Below are 17,296 nucleotides of genomic sequence, written 5' to 3' on the forward strand. Positions count from 1 at the left end.
TACCAGTGGTATTGGCATTAATCTGATTTCTTGATCGTTCCTTCCTTTCATTTTTCGGCCTGTCTAGTGAATCGAATTTTGTTCGTTTCAACTACATTCCTAAACTCTACAGAATCCTTTGTGCTCCCAATTTTGTTATGCTTATGTTCACTCTACTTCTATCAACTCTTGTTCTATCATCATCTATTTTTATTGTTTGTGCCTCAATTCTAACTAATGCCTGCCCTGATGAACGCACAACAATTCCAAAGATCAACATCACAAAGACCGCTAAAAAGCGAAGAAGTACGCGCAACCTCAAATCTCAGTCTCGACCCCCTTCTCGACCTAGGTCTCCCATCTGAAATCAAAGCACACATTTTTAATTACCTTGATATCTCGAGCTTGGGCTATAACCGGGACCGAGAGACTATTCCGAGATGGCTTCAAACTTCACCCTCATTGTCAACTAACAGATATGGATAGACTGCGCAAAGTGTCCGAATGCCCGCATCTAGCTCAAACAATCAATTCGATAATCATATTTCTAGATTCGAGTGATGCGAGAAAATGGATTTTTTACTTTTCAGATGTGAGAGAGATTCTTCGGAAACGAATCGCTAATGAATCTGGCTTCTGTGATCCCGTTCACTTGGCAAAAGCTTTCAGTAGTCTTCCTAATTTCAAAAGCCTCACGGTCACCTCACTTAGTTATCCGCTTTCGGATGATATGTTTCAATCGACGTCAACATGGATTCCCAGTTGGAACTCGACAATTGAAGAAGAGCGAACACAATTTGTAGCGGATGATTTGTCTCAATGGTATTACACTTCGATAGTAGCAGCAATCAATGCGGCTGGTGTGGCTCTTTCATCCGTTGAATTTGATTGTCTACCCATGGATTGCTTGTCATCCCAAGAACTGGGTTCTCATCCTTTCATTCCCCTACAACCCTCTCTGCATCGACTTTGTCTTTTATCTGAGTGTTCTGGCCATTCATATAGATCTCTCAGTGGTCTAGTCACCCCTTTTGAGCAATTATCCATTGGATTCTGCGACTATGGATCTATATCCTGGCAGGATTCGCTCGTCGCTCAAAAAATCACTGACCTTTTGATTTCAGCTCAGCGTCTTCGGAGATTAGACTTAATGTTTGTAATGAATCTTTCTACAAACATGACACCAGACTTTCAGATTGCGTGGAAAAATTACTTTTATAGCATCACAATCCCTCGTTTGGAAAGTCTTCGTCTTCATCAAACAGATATTCCAGGACCCCTTCTCATTTCATTTCTCGAGCGACATCAGTCTACTCTCAGGAAATTGCGTCTTAGCGGAGGATATGGATGCGGACCTGGTAGTGGTTGGAATCATCTCACACGATTCCAATGAAAAGAAATGCTTACCTCGTTGAGAGATAATCTCTTACTCCAGAAATTCGAACTTCTGACGTGTGACAATAGAAAAAACATATATGACTGGAATTCGAATACTGTTCCGGGGACAGACATAACCTTTGCGAAACTGTTGGAAAATTATGTGCTAAGAAAAGGTCCGTGGCCTTTCTTGATGCCCTTGGAAAAAAGCAAACATGATTATTGGGGGTGGAGAGTTGATGCAGAGGTTTGGAGAATGTCTTGATTCGGTTGTCGTAGTTCTTGGCTGAATGGAGAATGGGATTTATTAGGATACTCGCTCGTGACCTCTACAACCTGTAGAATTAGATTGGAAACTTCGTACCTTTGTGTAGTATACAAATGTAAGATCACAAAAACCCTGCCTACTCTTGCACCAACGATGATCTTTCTGAGAATTGTCAGCCGTGCATTCGTTTGATATCGCCACAGAATGGCATGCTCGGCATAAGGGTGTAATTAGAATATATTGGTACCAGATTCTGCCACTGATCGTACTACACATCCAACCAAAAACAATCCGCCGTAATCAAGCATTGTAAATCTTCTCCGGCAGGTACTCAACTTTGATTAAGTATAATATTTTCATTATCAATATCATTATTATTGTTGTTGTTATCATTTCTCAGTAAACTGTTCATCAACACCTAGGGAAATACATGAAATGAGTATTTAGACTTAATTCTCGATGAGAAATCGATCTGCTATCTCGGAGTATAATAAGAACCAGCATTCTCTCGCTCCATCGTAGCCTGAAGAAATTCGGCAACTCCTTAAGCAAATTTGACTATCCATTCAAAGCATGTGTTTGATACTTTCAATTTCAAAGGAAGGTTTCTTGGCTGTCAAATAGCGAGACCTTGAGATAGTTGTGATACTCACCATGCTATTGAGACGCACGTGGTGACTTGCTTTGCAGGGTTGTATATAAAGTCGGTTTAGTAGCTGATCTTTGATGAAACCACCACGCTTCTCGAGATCAATTCCATACGATTGTTGAAAGACTGTATTTATAAAATCAGAAGCATACAACGGTGTTTTCGTCGTCTATATCTTGTTGATTCAATCAAGATTGCGCTTGAGGAAGTACGCTCGCGAGAATTGTAGGGAAAAGATGACTTGGGCGTATATTTCGACTCGCATCTAATATGGATAGATGAATGACAACGAAAAGGAGAAGTATAGACAACGGAATGTGACATTCGGCAATGACCATACATTTTTATAGGCTCAGGTGACGATGGCTAGATTAACCAGTCCCTTCATCATGATACCACCAGGGTAGTAGCCGGATATATTGAAACACACGCCGCAGAGTGTGCACATGCTCGGAACAATGTCAACAGTTGTTCTGCCTATGTGAAAAGTTTGATTTCACGCTCCGTCTTTTCTTTTATATAGCTAAAAAAATCTTCAGGATGATAGACCCACTGCGATCCACCCTCATATCGATTTGGATTTGCTTCCATACTCGAGGAGTGGGAAACATAATTCATGCTTTACTGGAAAATCAACATGAAAAATAATATTTCAATAGAATCTTTCGATGCCCCGTATTCACAGACTCAAATTAAAACCAAACAGGTCTAATTCAAATCCCCTGTAAATTTGTTGAGGAATTCAGCGAAAAAGGTATCATGTTAGAAGTCCGGATAAATTAAGCATAGAATAAAGCATACAATCAAGCAAAGATACTCCTGGGCACATACCATCAATTATTTGGACGACATATGGAGACATTGGGTCAGAGTTAAGTTTCAATTTGTTTGTACTTGAATGTAATTGAATGTAACAGAATAACTTGCTTCGCTAACACATCGAATAAAACATCGCTAAATCACCATCTTCCTTAGGACTGATCTCATCAATAATCAATCACCGCCTTCTACAGCCTTCTAGTTTTCAACACCACCACTGGAGTACAAGCTAGCAGCAGGCTTAACGTTGTAAGACTTCGAAACATCAACACCGAAAGCCAACCATCCGAAGATACCATCAGCAACAGTCTCACCCAAAAGCGAGTAGTTAATCATAGGATCAGAGGAAGCAGCCTCATCAACCAAAACGCTATCTTCAGAGTTCAAAGTTGTTGGTTGGTTGTTGGTGCTATATGGAGAAACAGCCTCAACTTGAGTAATCAAGTCTTGATCAAAGAACATTTGTCCCACGTGGGAGATGACACCACCACCATAGGTACCGTTTTCATAGGTAGTTCCGTTAAAGTGAACGAGGACGTGGATGTGATTCGAGCGAGAGGTGTAGTGACCGGGAAAGAGAGTTTGAAATTGAGCGACACCTTCGGAGTCGGTTGGCTGGAGACCGCGGAGGAAAGTGGCGTTGATGTTGGCGGCATCGGCGGAGTTGCCGTTAGTTGAGGCGACTATACCACTGTATACACCGGTAGAGTTGCAGTGCCAGATCTCGACAAAGGCGTTGGTGACGGGATCGCAGGTAGACATTTCAATTACTTGGGTATCGAGAATGAGATCAACTCCCTCTTGTTCTTCGACGATGTCTGTTCGGACATATTCACCAGAGACGTCTGAGTTTAGGGATCAGAATTTGTTGATATTGTTGGATGGAGATGGAACTTCAACTTACAGTAAGGGCCCTGGGTGACTTCTGGGCTGAGAATGCAAGAGTTATTTCCGGAGAACACAACAGACTCATCAGTAGTAGTGTCATAGTCTACAGTAGACAAGTGTGTAGTGTTCAGAACAGTCGCCTCATCTCTTGCCTTCAAGTAACGTTGTTCTGTTCATAAAATGGATTAGTTTCTCTGCATGAATTTGAGAGGTAGTGGAAAACAGCGAGTTAGAACCTACCAGAGTTGATACCTCTCTTCTTTCTCTCTTTTTTAGCAATGGCAGAGCGTCTTGCGACGGCTGCTTGCTCAAGGCCTCTAGCCTTCAACTTCGCAGAGCAGTGGCTGAGATCACGGGTTTTGAGTTGAGACATGAAGGAAGCTCTCTCGGCAATCTCTTGTCTAACATCATGACCTGGATGAGCAATGACAGAGGTCGCCAAAATGACTGAAATAGCAGCCGCTGAGAAATGCATTGTCGGATGAGTGTTCGGTGATTGTTCAAAAAGTTGTAAACGTTAGAAGACTCTTATTGGTGATGCTGAGGATGGCTAGAAATTCTTTTCTAGCAAAACATCGTCGAATTTATATATCTTCACTCTTCCCCATGTAGTTTCTTCCACCTTCAGAATTGTCGCCAGTGCCGAAGGAGCTTACGAATTCATCTTGAACTGGCAGTCCAATATCCCCAGGGATTAAGCATAGAATAGATTAGGTTCTACGTACCCGTTGCCACTTCAATTGTAACCTCCATCTTATCACTTGCAAAAGAAGAAGAACAACACTTCAAACAGTCTCCATAGCATGTCACTGGCGACGTTCCACTAGCACAAGAACAACCGTAACAGTATGTCACTGCCGGCCCCCCACTGGCAGTATGATGGGAGAAACGCAACAGACGGGGTTTCCAAGAAAGCTCCATGCAGGTACCCGGCTCCATTGTTCTTGGCAGCTTATTTAGTACTCTAAAATCGCACTGACATATGTCGAGGTCAGTGCATCAAGTAAAGGTATATTTGCAACAAGAGACATTTGATTGGACGGAGGAAAAAAGGATTGCGGATTGAATGAGCCACATTAGCACGGCACCCAATACCGTGCTGGGCAGTTGACGCGAATTCTCTTTGGAATAGTCTAGAAAGTGGAGCAAAACGCGCGTTGTGGGCCTTGGCATTGAAGAATTGCCGCCAAGGCTAGAGTCGACCCTCCCGCTTAATTCAAGGCTGATACTCTCTTGAATATCGAGGTCTGGCTGTGCAGTTCACGTTCCGTATCTTTATTGAATGATAATACATAGCATTGAAAGCGGCTACGTATGGAGAATCTAAGACAATCGGTTCGTCTTTAAAAAATCTTATGGTTCATCTGGTAAAGCCAATACCACTTGATGGCATTGATTGATACCTCGGTCCAGATTCATCGATTTTTTGGAATGTAACGTAGCCATAAAGTGTAATTAAGCACTTGCAAGTTCTTGAGACATGTAACTTTTATGAATATAATAATGGTAGTGATATGTGTCTTTTCCCACTTGATTCCTGCAAGCCCCATTGGGATATGATCGGATCAAAAACGAGTAATCTTCAAATCGATGCTGTTGTCGCTTTGGCCCAAATAACGTACTCGCAGACAATCCAGGAAATCGCGATTTCATTGACTTCCATGACTTCGAAGCGGCGACCAAGTATGAGATGACATGTTTCCATAACCAATACACCAGCTGTGATTGGCTTCCTAATGTATCGTCATATGTCCAGCCGAGCTAATCCCGTACCCGATAGGAGGGTTAAGCGGCGTGAAATCCCATGCATGTAGAATAATTCCGAGCCATAGGTACTACTGGCCAGCTTGTGATAACTTTCGACTCAAACGAAGACACTGTTTTCTGTGCGATGATTTCCTAATCTCTTGAGGAATATACACAAGTAAAATACGTGTCGTGGAGCAGAGTAGATTTCTTAAAATCCAAGCATGGGACAATGAGAGGTCTCTATTGATATGAAAGCGAGAAGCTGTCGGCGTGCGTATAACCTGAACGAATTCCTGATTGAATTAGTTCAAGATCTTCCGGGATAGTTCTCGATATCTTGAATCAAAGGCGTAAAATAAAGCCCTTGTCAACAACACATTTGACCCCGGGGGAAGGGACAGGTGTTCCTGAATATTTCTCTAGCCATGTCTAGATCGTTTTTTTCTTTCGGGATTTTGAATTCCCAAAGGACTAGAAACAGCTATTCGTCATTATTTATGGCTTCCTAGCAGTCCTTAACCTGATAAGTGTTTGAAATGTTTCTGTTATGAAGTGGGTTGCCGGAGGAAATTCTGCAACATTCTTCTCCTTTGGGACTGTAAAGTGTCATGTGACCTCCGCATCACCTAATCTCATTGTGATTTAATTATAAAATCTGAAGATATGAAAGATTCTCCGCTTTGGAAAAGAAGCTTAAGTAAGGTTCAAGTACAAAACATAAAGAGAGTTTTCACATCGAGCTAAATTTGACATCAGAATAGATTTGGACAACTGTCACAATCTTGTGTCGCTGAGCGTCAAGAGTTGTCTCAGATCCTGGCAAAATGAGTGAATTTACTTTCACAAAAAGTATTCGATTTGAATCCCTTGATCATGCAGGAGTCATTTTGGGTGTTCAGGTTCTCACGTGCTCGGCAGTAATATCCAAAGTTGGGATTGCCAATTTCCATCCAATTTCAAATCGCGTGGTTCAAACTCCGAGGCGTGGATAATCAAGCTCCGGTACACTTCAACATGAAGGAACATGTATGGAACTCAAGTGAAAAAGAAGATCCGTCTCCACTTTCAATTTCGGCGGATAATCTTCGATAACAATCAGTATGACGGAGTGAGAAATTTCCATTGTCCCGAAAGATCGATCCTCCGCATCGTAACATGCTAGAAACGCATGGCAGCGGCGTAGAGTCTTCAACAAGCCCCATATTTCGTCATAATAGCATGGTGGCGCGTCTTTTCATGACCAGTAGAAATCAAGGTCAGGAGCTGCAACAAGAAGACTAAGACTTACATCCTAGAAACAAAGTCATGCTCCAGTCTAGATAAAGCAAGCTATTGCAATTTAGGCATTATACAGAGCAGAAATATGATCTTTCTGCGTACATCATTTGCTGGTGAATGCAGGATGTGATCCCAGTCCAGTATCTTCCACGGGGTTGAAGGAATCAGTGTTCACGCCCGTCACTCATTGATATAATAGGGTTGCTCGTATACCTGTCAGCAGAGCAGGTGGCATGCATCGCAAAGTATGTGGCAAGCAAAAGCTAAATATATCCATGGATAGCATGCAAAGCCAAATGCTGCGGCTTACGGTACTGAGTCGTGCAAGCACCCGTCCGTGTCGTTCTTTAGGTAGGCAAAAGGCGAGATATCATAGTATTGAGGTACTTGAGATAATTCTAGATCATCAAGTTTGATCTCATGTGCAAAGGTCTGCACGCTGATGAGGGAGCAGGGACTGACATTAGTTCTGCTGACTTTAAATGCCCGGGGCGTTGAATTGCCAAATTCGCGAGTATTGATATTTGATTAATATACCTATCGATTGTTAGAGCCTCGATGGTTTCATGGTAGAAGGCCATTTGTAGGGGGGATCATGTCAAGATACGGTCATTAATATCTCCCTGGCTTATGTCGTCCGTCACGAGAGTAGACCTCGGGAAATCATCTTGTCAAGGCTCAGAACTAATCCATGGTCGTATGATGACACTTCGAACGAAGGCAAAGTCCATACTGTCCCTGCTCTATCTCTTTAACAATAAATAAGTAATTTCCTCCCTTAGAAAAGATCCCAATTCTGAAACAGTCAAAAATGTATCGCCGTATGGCCTTTCCGCACAGAGCGGTAAAAACGAAAGGTGCGGTGGCAAATGCATCGGTCATGCTGCGAAAGTTCGGTGCAGAACTCCATTTCCTAGCCATTTAATTCCCCATAATCTCCGCGCTACGGCTGTATTCAAAGACCGGCTCGGCAAAGATTGTTATCGGTGGCAAAGAAACGATAATGATAACTCTTGCATCATACCGAGGGCTCAATCTGTAACTGTCGCACGATTTTGTGTAGTAAACATGTCACTATGAGACGTGGCACCATGCGTTGAAGATCATACTGTTTGTATATCTGGGTCTACACTGCGAATGTAATACCCAAATATCTTGAATCCCATTATGTATTTCATGTAACTTCGATTCCATATCTTCAACCCCAATTTTAATAAGGGTATTCGGAGAGCAGCAACAAAGTTGGTCAATCCAAATCCAAATGAAGATTTGGTGAATCTTGCTCCATCAAAAGGCACCTGGAACTCTTATAGTCTTGTATCGCCGCCAGATCAAACTTTCCTGGAATAATATCAGAGCCGTGTAGTGCCATGTACAGACGTATCTGGCCACTCTGTGTGATCCTAATCTGAGATCGACATAAATGTGAAAAGTGAATTCGCACTGAGCGTGGTAGTATTTCCAAACGTTAACCCGGCGTGCATTGTGTAACGATTGGCATTGAAATTAGCTACCTTATTTTCATGCAGCGGTCGTCAATTCGTCTCAACAAAGAGATACCTTGCATATATGGAGTATCATTCCCATCTCGACTTTCCAGTTTTGGAGGTCGAATACTACTCCAGTACATGTAGGATTCCAAGGTTTTCCACAGGTACAAAGTAATGGTGGTATGGTGGTACCTTTTGCTTGTGATCGTACGCACAGTTATGAAAAGATATATTAATTGTGACAAACCTGCATATATAAGCACACGATATCACTAAAAATTCATGGTGACACATAAAAACATGACGATAATCGACTCACTCGAATCAGAGCAATCAGAGCACTTACCAATAATGTAAGCGCACATATAACCAAATCCGTTAACCGAGCCAGATTGATGGGTCACATCTACAAAACTAATGCACCCCACTACCGTCCGTACCCCTACTCCGAAGCTCCTTTTTGACTGTATTAGGTTTCGGAGTATCTAAATAAATTCGGCTTGAATTGTTGGGCACCAATCAATGAGGATGGAGCTGTAGATCAACTCCGGACTTAGAGTAGTTGTATGTTAAAGATTGAGATTCACCAAAAGTGCAAGATGCGGTAATATACTCCAAAGAGTAATCATCTAGCCAGCCTCGGTTCTTTTTATCACTTGCGCAAAGGTGGGGTAACTCTTCCGATTACCAATTACTATCTTTACTACCAGAATTTTCATTCAATACATATATGCATTCGGTGCCTATTAAATGAACATAGAAAAATGATTGGTATCGCTACACCCAAATAGCTTGGAACGCCCGTTGAAGGCCGTGCCCAAATGTTGGCTATATAAATGAAAGGATGAAGTAATATCCAAGAATGCAAATAATTTACACGCGGTCTCGAATCGACTCAGCAGCTTGTGGTGAAATTTCTTACCCTTTGTCTCGTGCAACTTCCGGAGTCAAGGCATGATCCCATATGCATCAGTTTCGTATAACGGGATATCGATAGGGACAGCTTCGTCCTACAAATGTAGATAAAACCCCCCTCTCCACGGCAGGTACGAAAGTAATTCTTGGCCACCTTGCGTTTTGAATTTCTGACCACTCCACAAAATCTCACTAGTGACTTTATTCCAAAAGTGGGTATTCAAATCCTTCAATCCTCGTGTATACATCGTCTCATATTGCCAGACTTCTAGCATTAGCCCTGCATAGCACTTTTGTTCACATCGCCAAGTCCTCGAAGTTCGTGTCTGCCAAAACATCACTATGTCTTCAAGATCTTCTACCTCAGAGCCACCAACACCCTCTTTCTCAAAGCCAGTCCGCTGTTGTGCCAATTGCCACAAGACAGAAACTTCCATGGGAAGCTTCCCCAGTTGCGAACGGTGCAAAACTCCATATTGCTCTCGCGATTGTCAAAAGGCCGACTGGCCAGCTCACGAGCCAAATTGTAAAGAACGCTATAAATTCAGTATAACAATACACGGCGATAATATTCCGGACGGTTTGGATATCGAAGCTTTAAAGAAGAAAGCCGAACAAGATGGTAAAGAGTTCCAGTTTATACAACTGCCTTCGGGTCAAACGGGCGGCGGATCGAAGGGAGAAAAGAGGTAGAAAATCAAGCTTGGCAAAAGTTACCATCACATTAATGATTGGGCAGATACATTTGATGCTCTGATCTAGTTGTGGTGATAAGATATTTTGCCAATGCAAGGATCACCGCAAATGATCTGCAGGTTGTGGGCGGTGCCGGCAGTTGAGAAACAGGAGGAGAACTAGTAGTGAGCGATAGATGATCGCAATGGATCGAAATGAATTACCATAATAGCTGGATGAGGATAACCAATTATCATAAAAGGCGTGATATGGCAGGCGTTCCGGTTTTCGTGCAGGCGGCAAGGGCGATGGATGTTCAGATTCGATGCGACGTTGAGAAAGCGCAGTGTGCTACCAACATGACATATCCATTTCCATAGCTAAACAAATGTAACATAGAAATGTGACATAAGATACAAAGATATCGGAACTTCGGAGATAACACTCAGTTTTTCCAATGGGTAGTCAAGGCCCAACAATGAAAACCTTGCACTATATGGAGACGAATCAGCCTTCAAGACATTTTCGATCGATTTTTCGTTGTTTGAATGTTGAAATAGAATCCATTCACAGGAAGTTTTTGAATAATGGAGTTTAGTCTGGACCGTTGCACAATCGGATTCCAGTACATCACCTGTAATAAGTACCACATATCCAAATTTAAACACGCGCTAAGACATTTATGGAAAGATATCTGAAGAAGGGGACCTGTAGATCATAGGCCACAAAAGAAATCCCAACAAGGTCGAAGGTTACATATCTAGATTGAGAAGTTCGTCTAGAAATGTGAAGAAAGAGTGAATTGGACTTGCACTATCATATTCACCGTCAAGAGTTGAAGTGAAGACTGATATCACCAGGTTATGAGAGCTCGATGTTGTACCTCGAAAACAGTTTCCGTTCTCGCTGGCACCATTCAATCTCTACACTCTTCTCGAGCGAAGCCAAGATTTGACCTTGAGATATTTTGAGTCGGAGGCATTCCTGATTCTGATTACATCATTCTCCGGTCAACCAACAGAGTCCTTTTTACCGCCAGCAAAGTTTCTCTATCGGATTGTAGATCATCGTTATCCACGACGACATCCGGCCTGGAAAACAATTTCTCTGGATCGCGGAACAAATTTTTAGGCTCATCGTTGAATCCCGAAGGTAAATCCCAGTTCGGAGGGACCAAGGACCAAGGCTAGAATGCCAACTCTGTGGTATATCTACACAAGAGAATCCGAGATTCCTTCGGTGCACTCTTTTGTTTAGATACAATCCGGATTTCTGGGCAGCAGAACCGTATATGATTGAAACCATACGCCCGGGCGACATTCGGCCAAACGATACCATTCCAAGACGATTCCTGATTCTTCAATCTTTGTATCTGAGTGAAATGCTATCAAGCATGGATGTTGGAGTCTCGTTTTTCTGCTCGAGACTCCATAAAGGTCTGTAATGATCTCGCATCGGCTTGTACACACACATAACCTTGCGCGAGATATTGTTGGTCATGGTGCTGCAGGTGCGAATCCACAGATCCAAACGCGAAGATCAATCCAGCATCTGCGAGAAGTTTCTTGCGCTGGTCGTAGACAATTGATCAAGAGCTTGTGGAAGTCGAGACAACCTATCTCAGTGGTCAAAGTTCTAAAATTCAAGTTGAGAGACTTTGTTTTTCATGTCTTTGAAGGAGGAGAGGTGATGGATTGGCGTATTTGTGGATAAGAATGAGTATGATAAGATTCTTGATCGATTGAGAGAATATTGGTCGTACTGTGATGGCTAAAATCATGATGTCATTCTTAGACCATGGTTTGAAAATGTTCCGCTCTTGACTGGGAGGACCCGAGTCTGAAGCTTACGATCAAGGAATCACAAATCAACACGTGATATACGCCTTCGCATGGTGACTTTTCTCTAACTCGTGAGTGAATTTCCTGGAATAGAATGTCATGTGTCTTGCCAAGGAGAAGTGGCGATAAACTCAAAATATTTCGAAACTTCATGGCACCTTCCAATATATGTACATCGGTTCGGGTAGCTCTACCCTGATACCTTAAATTTAAGCATATTTTTGATCGATATCCACTAACTGTATTCATGACTGAATACGAAGTTTCTATTGGGCTCTTGTGGTATAAGCATGGAAAGACTGGAAGTTCTCGCATACGCGAGTTTTCCTTTCCAATCCTTGAATGGCGAAGACCACGTATGGCTATTGAGTCCACCTTTGTGAGGTCCATAGCGAATAGTCCTTTTATCTGACTCAGGGGCTGGCTTGGCATGAAGGCGATCCAAATTGAAGAAATCATTATGCATAATTTCAAACACGCCAAAGATCTCCTTGGTTAAGCTAGTCTTCAATGAAGTCCTATCTCTTGTAAATACGCAATATTTATTCATCCACTCCATAAATACCTCAGTTGAAATTTTTATTCTCATGTTAGCCCTGTCTGCTGCCAAGCTCCTTCTTATCTTTTCTTCCTTTAGCCCCACTTATCATCGCCCTCTCACTGACCCCTCCTGCGTAACCCCCTTTCACCTCGGGAATCAAACTTATCTCGTTCAGCTACTTTGGATTACTCATGATTTGTAAGGCTATAGCCATGGTAGTTTTGAAGTGTGAACTTGTCCCCAAAAGGAATGTCAGAGGAAATATTCTAAGCTCATGGATATGTATGCGGTCCATCGTTTCTGCCATCACGATTCTGACAGTCTTGCGGCGTCTATTAGCCAATAGAGCATTGTGGCGCTTATGGTTCTATGTGGCTGCGGTCAGCCGCAAAGGTTGTACAAACATAACTTCGAGATATTATCATAATTATAACACAGCATTCTCTTGCATTTACTTTCAGATCAACCAAGGGTACGTCACATTCTAAAACAAAGTTGAAATACAAACCTCTCTTCTTTAGAACTGCGATTCGGTTAGTCGTGATACATCCTGGCTCTGGCGATGAGCCTATCCGATGCCACTTGATGCATACCAAGCTAGGCGAAAGAGCTTACGAGGCATTATCTTACGAATGGAAAGAAGAAAGTGATGATGACCCGATGATTAACGTGAACGGTGGAGATATTACTTTTAGGAAAAACTTGTATGTTGCTTTGATGCAGCTTAGGCTCTCTGAGACTGAGAGACACATATGGATCGATGCTTTGATATCAACCAATCTAAGGTCAAAGAGAGAAATGCTCAGATCAAAATCATGGGACAGATTTACAGTGGTGCTTTGAGGGTCATTGTCTGGCTAGGCAGTGCGGCAGAGAAAAGCGATACTACATTAAGAATGATTAAAGAGATTGCAGTTCTAGCCGTTCTTAGAACGACTGATAGAAAAAGCAACGAGGAACACTACTGCAATCAGCTTGGTCAGTTGTCTGGAGGTTCCAATCATGAGTATTGGAAGGCCCTAGTCGCGCTATGTCAACCTCCGTACTGGTGTCGTATTTGGGTGTTGCAGGAGATACATCTGGCAAAGAGCTATGAAGTACATTGTGGCAAAAAATCCATTGGCAGTAGCGGCTTTTAAGGTTCTATCGCACTTTTCTCCGGTGGCATCATCAAAACAAAAATAGGTGCCGAGTATTGCCGTGCCACATCTGAGAGCGCTGTGTCTGCGCATAGACTGGCGAAGGACATTCCCCGCATTTTCACACATTGCGTCGCTGGATATCAGTCACTTTGTCCAGAGGGTTCGTATCTACAAGCCCCCATGATATGATTTATGCTTTGCTGGGAGTTTCAAGCGACTGGCGAGATGATTAGGTTGTACTCATGCCGCATTATTCCAAGCCGTTACTAGATCTTTTGTTTGAAGTAATACGCATAATAAGAGAAGAGCCGCTCGGAAATAATGCAGTCGAGGTTGTACGTTCGCTTGCGGAAAGTTTTGAATGTACTACGGATGCAAGAGTCAGAAAACATCTTACGGGGTTGAGAAACGTTAGCAGGATGACTTAGATAATTTTGATGAGTGAACGGTACGAGGGACGGCTATTCTTTTGTGTTGTTGTGACGTGAAATCTAAGATTTCGGTCTGAACACGGGTGCCCACGCCCCCCACCACAACACGTGTGTCGCGATGTCGAACTAGAATCTTATGAGTTTGAATTAGGAGTAATATGTATGTCCTTGACAAGCCCTATTATTATGAACTATTTATAGTAATTCACAAATGGAAGATTCTGCTGAACATAAGTCCCCACGAGAAAAGCACGCAAAAGTCATTTGAGATGGTAGTTAGCGATTCGGGATTTGCGTGCCGTATTCTGGGCCAGATTATTTGGTCTAACAAAACTGGATTTCACGCCCATGCTTTACACTTTGAGTTCGATTCTCGAAGATTTTCCAACCTCGAAACCTGCTGAACTAATATTACCCCCGAGATCATTTCGTCTTTGTTGGCCACTGGATTCCCACATTTTCGACTCATTGAAGTATGCTATAAAATTTGCTCCTGCCGCGACACAGAAAGTACACTGTCTCCTCTCGTCGTTCTTCTCATACATAATAGACAAGTCACTTTCAAGACAATACCTATTAAAGCCTTCCTATTTGCTCAGATAACCTCTCTGATTATTTGATAATTGTACTTCTTCTCAAAAAGTAATTTCCATCATTCATACAACATTTCTTCCGTTTTTTGGGCTATAGTATGAGTATTCGACAGCCTTTGAGCTTGATCGGATGTTGAGCCACTTAGAGTAGAATCAGTTCCTGTACTAATTATCAGGAAAGCAACCCATTTTGAAAATTCCAAAACTGTGACTCGAGCCTACTTAGCTCGCTGCTTGGGGCGCAATAGTTGAGTAACCTTCTAGATCTATATCAGGTTTAGCTGTCAGTGATTTTAGAGAGCAATTTCAAGGTTTCAACAAGAAATGGGTCACCATGTCTCCATGGACACAACAGAAATCTAACTAGACGGACTTTGCTGATTAAAAGGATTCATTTAGGGTCACATATACTAAAATTTGTATTCCACCTTTAAAATAGATTGATTAAAGATTGCATCTTCTCGTCCTCGAACCACCCATAATCCAGTAGTCGCGACATAAATCCGATCAATATAAGCAGCACTGAGCATATATATATGTGGGTATTGATGAAGGTATATACTTTAACAACATGTGATACTAGACAGTCGAAGCTTTGAAAATGGGTTGAAATAGATTGAACAAGAGCCAATGATGCTCAAGCGTCTTCGTTATTTTATTGATAGATACAAATTTCAAAGACAGTTATGCAAAGTCTCGTTCTTTAAAGCCATTGGTTAAATGATTATTTCAAGCTTTTTAGAAACGAGAACAAACTACATGTTATTGAGTACCGACAATGACCACTAGAGTATTCACACCTTGAGTGTGTTCATTAGAAACTATTCCAAAACGCCTTTCCCGGTTCCATAAAAAACTCCCAAATATCAATTCACATCATAATTTCGCGATCCTGTGTTATATACGCTCTTAACTGCGACGTCTATAAGATCTAAGAAACGATCTCGGTCCAGCGAGAGATCTTCCCAATGCCATTCCCGCTTTTGCCGGCGTGAAGGTGCCGGCACTTTCGAAGCGTGCACGCTGAGATATGTGTGCGATCGGAGACCAGCCAGATTTCGGAAACCCTTGTGGTTGAGTTCTTCTGGTAAGATCTCAACCATTACTGACCGTTCGGGAAGAAACATACCATGAGTCAGGCCGGCTCCATGAACTCCAACTAGAACGTCAGTCTCACGGACTACCCTGACTTGTTCTGAGAAAGATAGGGATTCGAAGTCAATATTTTGGATCCTGACATGGGGATAGCGCGACATGAGCTCTTCTAGGTAGGAATCTTGATCAACAAGTCGTCGTCGGCGTCGATTGATGAAGGTCAAAACTATATCCCCACCGTGAGGTTTCCAAAGATCCACATTGTAGAAATCAAGAACTCGATCAGAAAACGAACGTAGTAACTCCGAAAGCCCACAATCGTGAATTTGCCAGTCTCCTTGCCAGATAGGATTACTGGCACCCGGTAATGGGATTATGATGTTCTCGAATTCTGTCGTTTCGAGAAGCTCGTTAAGTCTGATTATCGGTCTCTGTGCAGTCGCGGTCCAAAGATCTATGTAAGGGCCGTCCTTATGTTCGTCTAGGATGACTATCTGAGTGTTTTCTACATCTTCAGATGTGTAAAACGGAGCGTTTGTTGTAGGATCAACAGCCATTTTCAGGAGATCCATGGTCATGAATGTCGACCAAATTTCCATTAGGCAATGCCACAAATTTCCTTCGCCTTCGCGTTTGACAAGAATGGTATATTTTTTTGTGGTAGAATTTGAGTGGGATTTTCTAGATACCGAGACATGGTCGTCAAAGATAACTTTCGTGCCAGTACCGTACCAGTAAGACCGAAAATTGTTGAAATCGGGGTACCCTTTGGCCTTTTCCTCCCCATCCAAGGTTCGAATTTCACATCCGAGATTGAACTTCTTTTCGGTAGATTCCCATCTTGCTGACTGCCCGAGGCACAGAGTATCTCTACCTGACCCAGGCCACTTGGTCGTGTGGAAACAGGTTAAATTCGCAGAGGAACCAGGCTTACAGTATGCGGTAGCAGTATCACGCATATTCTCAAGATATGGGCGACCATAACGTTCGGCACAGAAGGAAGAGTGGTAAGGTTGAATATTGTATTCAGTAGGCGCATTTATCTTCGAGTTTGGAGGAACAGGTTGTGCCTGAATCTCATTCTGGCTCGGCCATTCCGGAAGTGCATACCGAATTTGAGCCTCTCTCGATGGATGATAAAAGAAAATGGTAACAAACAAGAGAAGCAAGGCGACAGAAACAAGAGCTATAGTTCTGAACCTTTGCAATGGGAGAGAAGCGATCATTTTCATGTTTACTTCATACAAAGAATGAATGATAGCCGTGAGAATTGTAAAGTATAAGACAATCTCCCAAGGCACATCATACTCGAGGGATAAACATTGCCTCGTACACGGAGCGCTACGTGCCTGAGACTATAGCGACCCTCTCTCTTCAGCTAATTTCTGCACTTCCGGCCGTTCCATGCTGCTAGGCCCACATTCATGATGATGGGGGCCAGCACGAGCCTATAGGAGAGCCTGTAAAGCCCTGCCTCCGCCCCCCATTCCGTCCCCTGTTCTCCCCTTAACTCTGATACCCATGGTTATTCACGAATTATACACCAAAATGCAAGAGACGAAACGT

At 42.6% G+C, this 17,296-nt stretch overlaps 5 protein-coding genes across 5 annotated transcripts; 3 read left to right on the forward strand and 2 right to left on the reverse strand.

Moving 5' to 3' along the window:
- Nucleotides 1-457: 457 nt before the first annotated feature.
- On the forward strand, nucleotides 458-1,372 carry Bfra_007680 (uncharacterized protein; the record flags this gene model as incomplete). Its single annotated transcript, XM_037338051.1, has 1 exon — nucleotides 458-1,372. The coding sequence occupies one exon, from the start codon at nucleotides 458-460 to the stop codon at nucleotides 1,370-1,372; it is 915 nt and encodes a 304-aa protein (XP_037190114.1).
- A 1,918-nt stretch (nucleotides 1,373-3,290) lies between these two features.
- On the reverse strand, nucleotides 3,291-4,455 carry Bfra_007681 (putative extracellular dioxygenase protein; the record flags this gene model as incomplete). The annotated part of the gene is made up of 3 exons (XM_037338052.1): nucleotides 3,291-3,937; nucleotides 3,997-4,149; nucleotides 4,221-4,455. The coding sequence occupies 3 exons, from the start codon at nucleotides 4,453-4,455 to the stop codon at nucleotides 3,291-3,293; spliced, it is 1,035 nt and encodes a 344-aa protein (XP_037190115.1).
- A 5,299-nt stretch (nucleotides 4,456-9,754) lies between these two features.
- On the forward strand, nucleotides 9,755-10,105 carry Bfra_007682 (putative u1biquitin-specific peptidase protein; the record flags this gene model as incomplete). The annotated part of the gene is made up of 1 exon (XM_037338053.1): nucleotides 9,755-10,105. One exon carries the CDS (start codon nucleotides 9,755-9,757, stop codon nucleotides 10,103-10,105), a length of 351 nt encoding a protein of 116 aa, XP_037190116.1.
- A 2,648-nt stretch (nucleotides 10,106-12,753) lies between these two features.
- Bfra_007683 (putative ankyrin repeat and sam domain containing protein 6 protein) lies at nucleotides 12,754-13,608 on the forward strand (the record flags this gene model as incomplete). The annotated part of the gene is made up of 3 exons (XM_037338054.1): nucleotides 12,754-12,941; nucleotides 12,991-13,173; nucleotides 13,302-13,608. The coding sequence occupies 3 exons, from the start codon at nucleotides 12,754-12,756 to the stop codon at nucleotides 13,606-13,608; spliced, it is 678 nt and encodes a 225-aa protein (XP_037190117.1).
- A 1,893-nt stretch (nucleotides 13,609-15,501) lies between these two features.
- Nucleotides 15,502-16,956, reverse strand: Bfra_007685 (putative duf563 domain-containing protein; the record flags this gene model as incomplete). The annotated part of the gene is made up of 1 exon (XM_037338055.1): nucleotides 15,502-16,956. One exon carries the CDS (start codon nucleotides 16,954-16,956, stop codon nucleotides 15,502-15,504), a length of 1,455 nt encoding a protein of 484 aa, XP_037190118.1.
- Nucleotides 16,957-17,296: the final 340 nt, after the last annotated feature.

The sequence above is a fragment of the Botrytis fragariae genome (assembly GCF_013461495.1).
Source record: "Botrytis fragariae strain BVB16 chromosome Unknown tig00000112, whole genome shotgun sequence".
NCBI lineage: Eukaryota > Fungi > Ascomycota > Leotiomycetes > Helotiales > Sclerotiniaceae > Botrytis > Botrytis fragariae.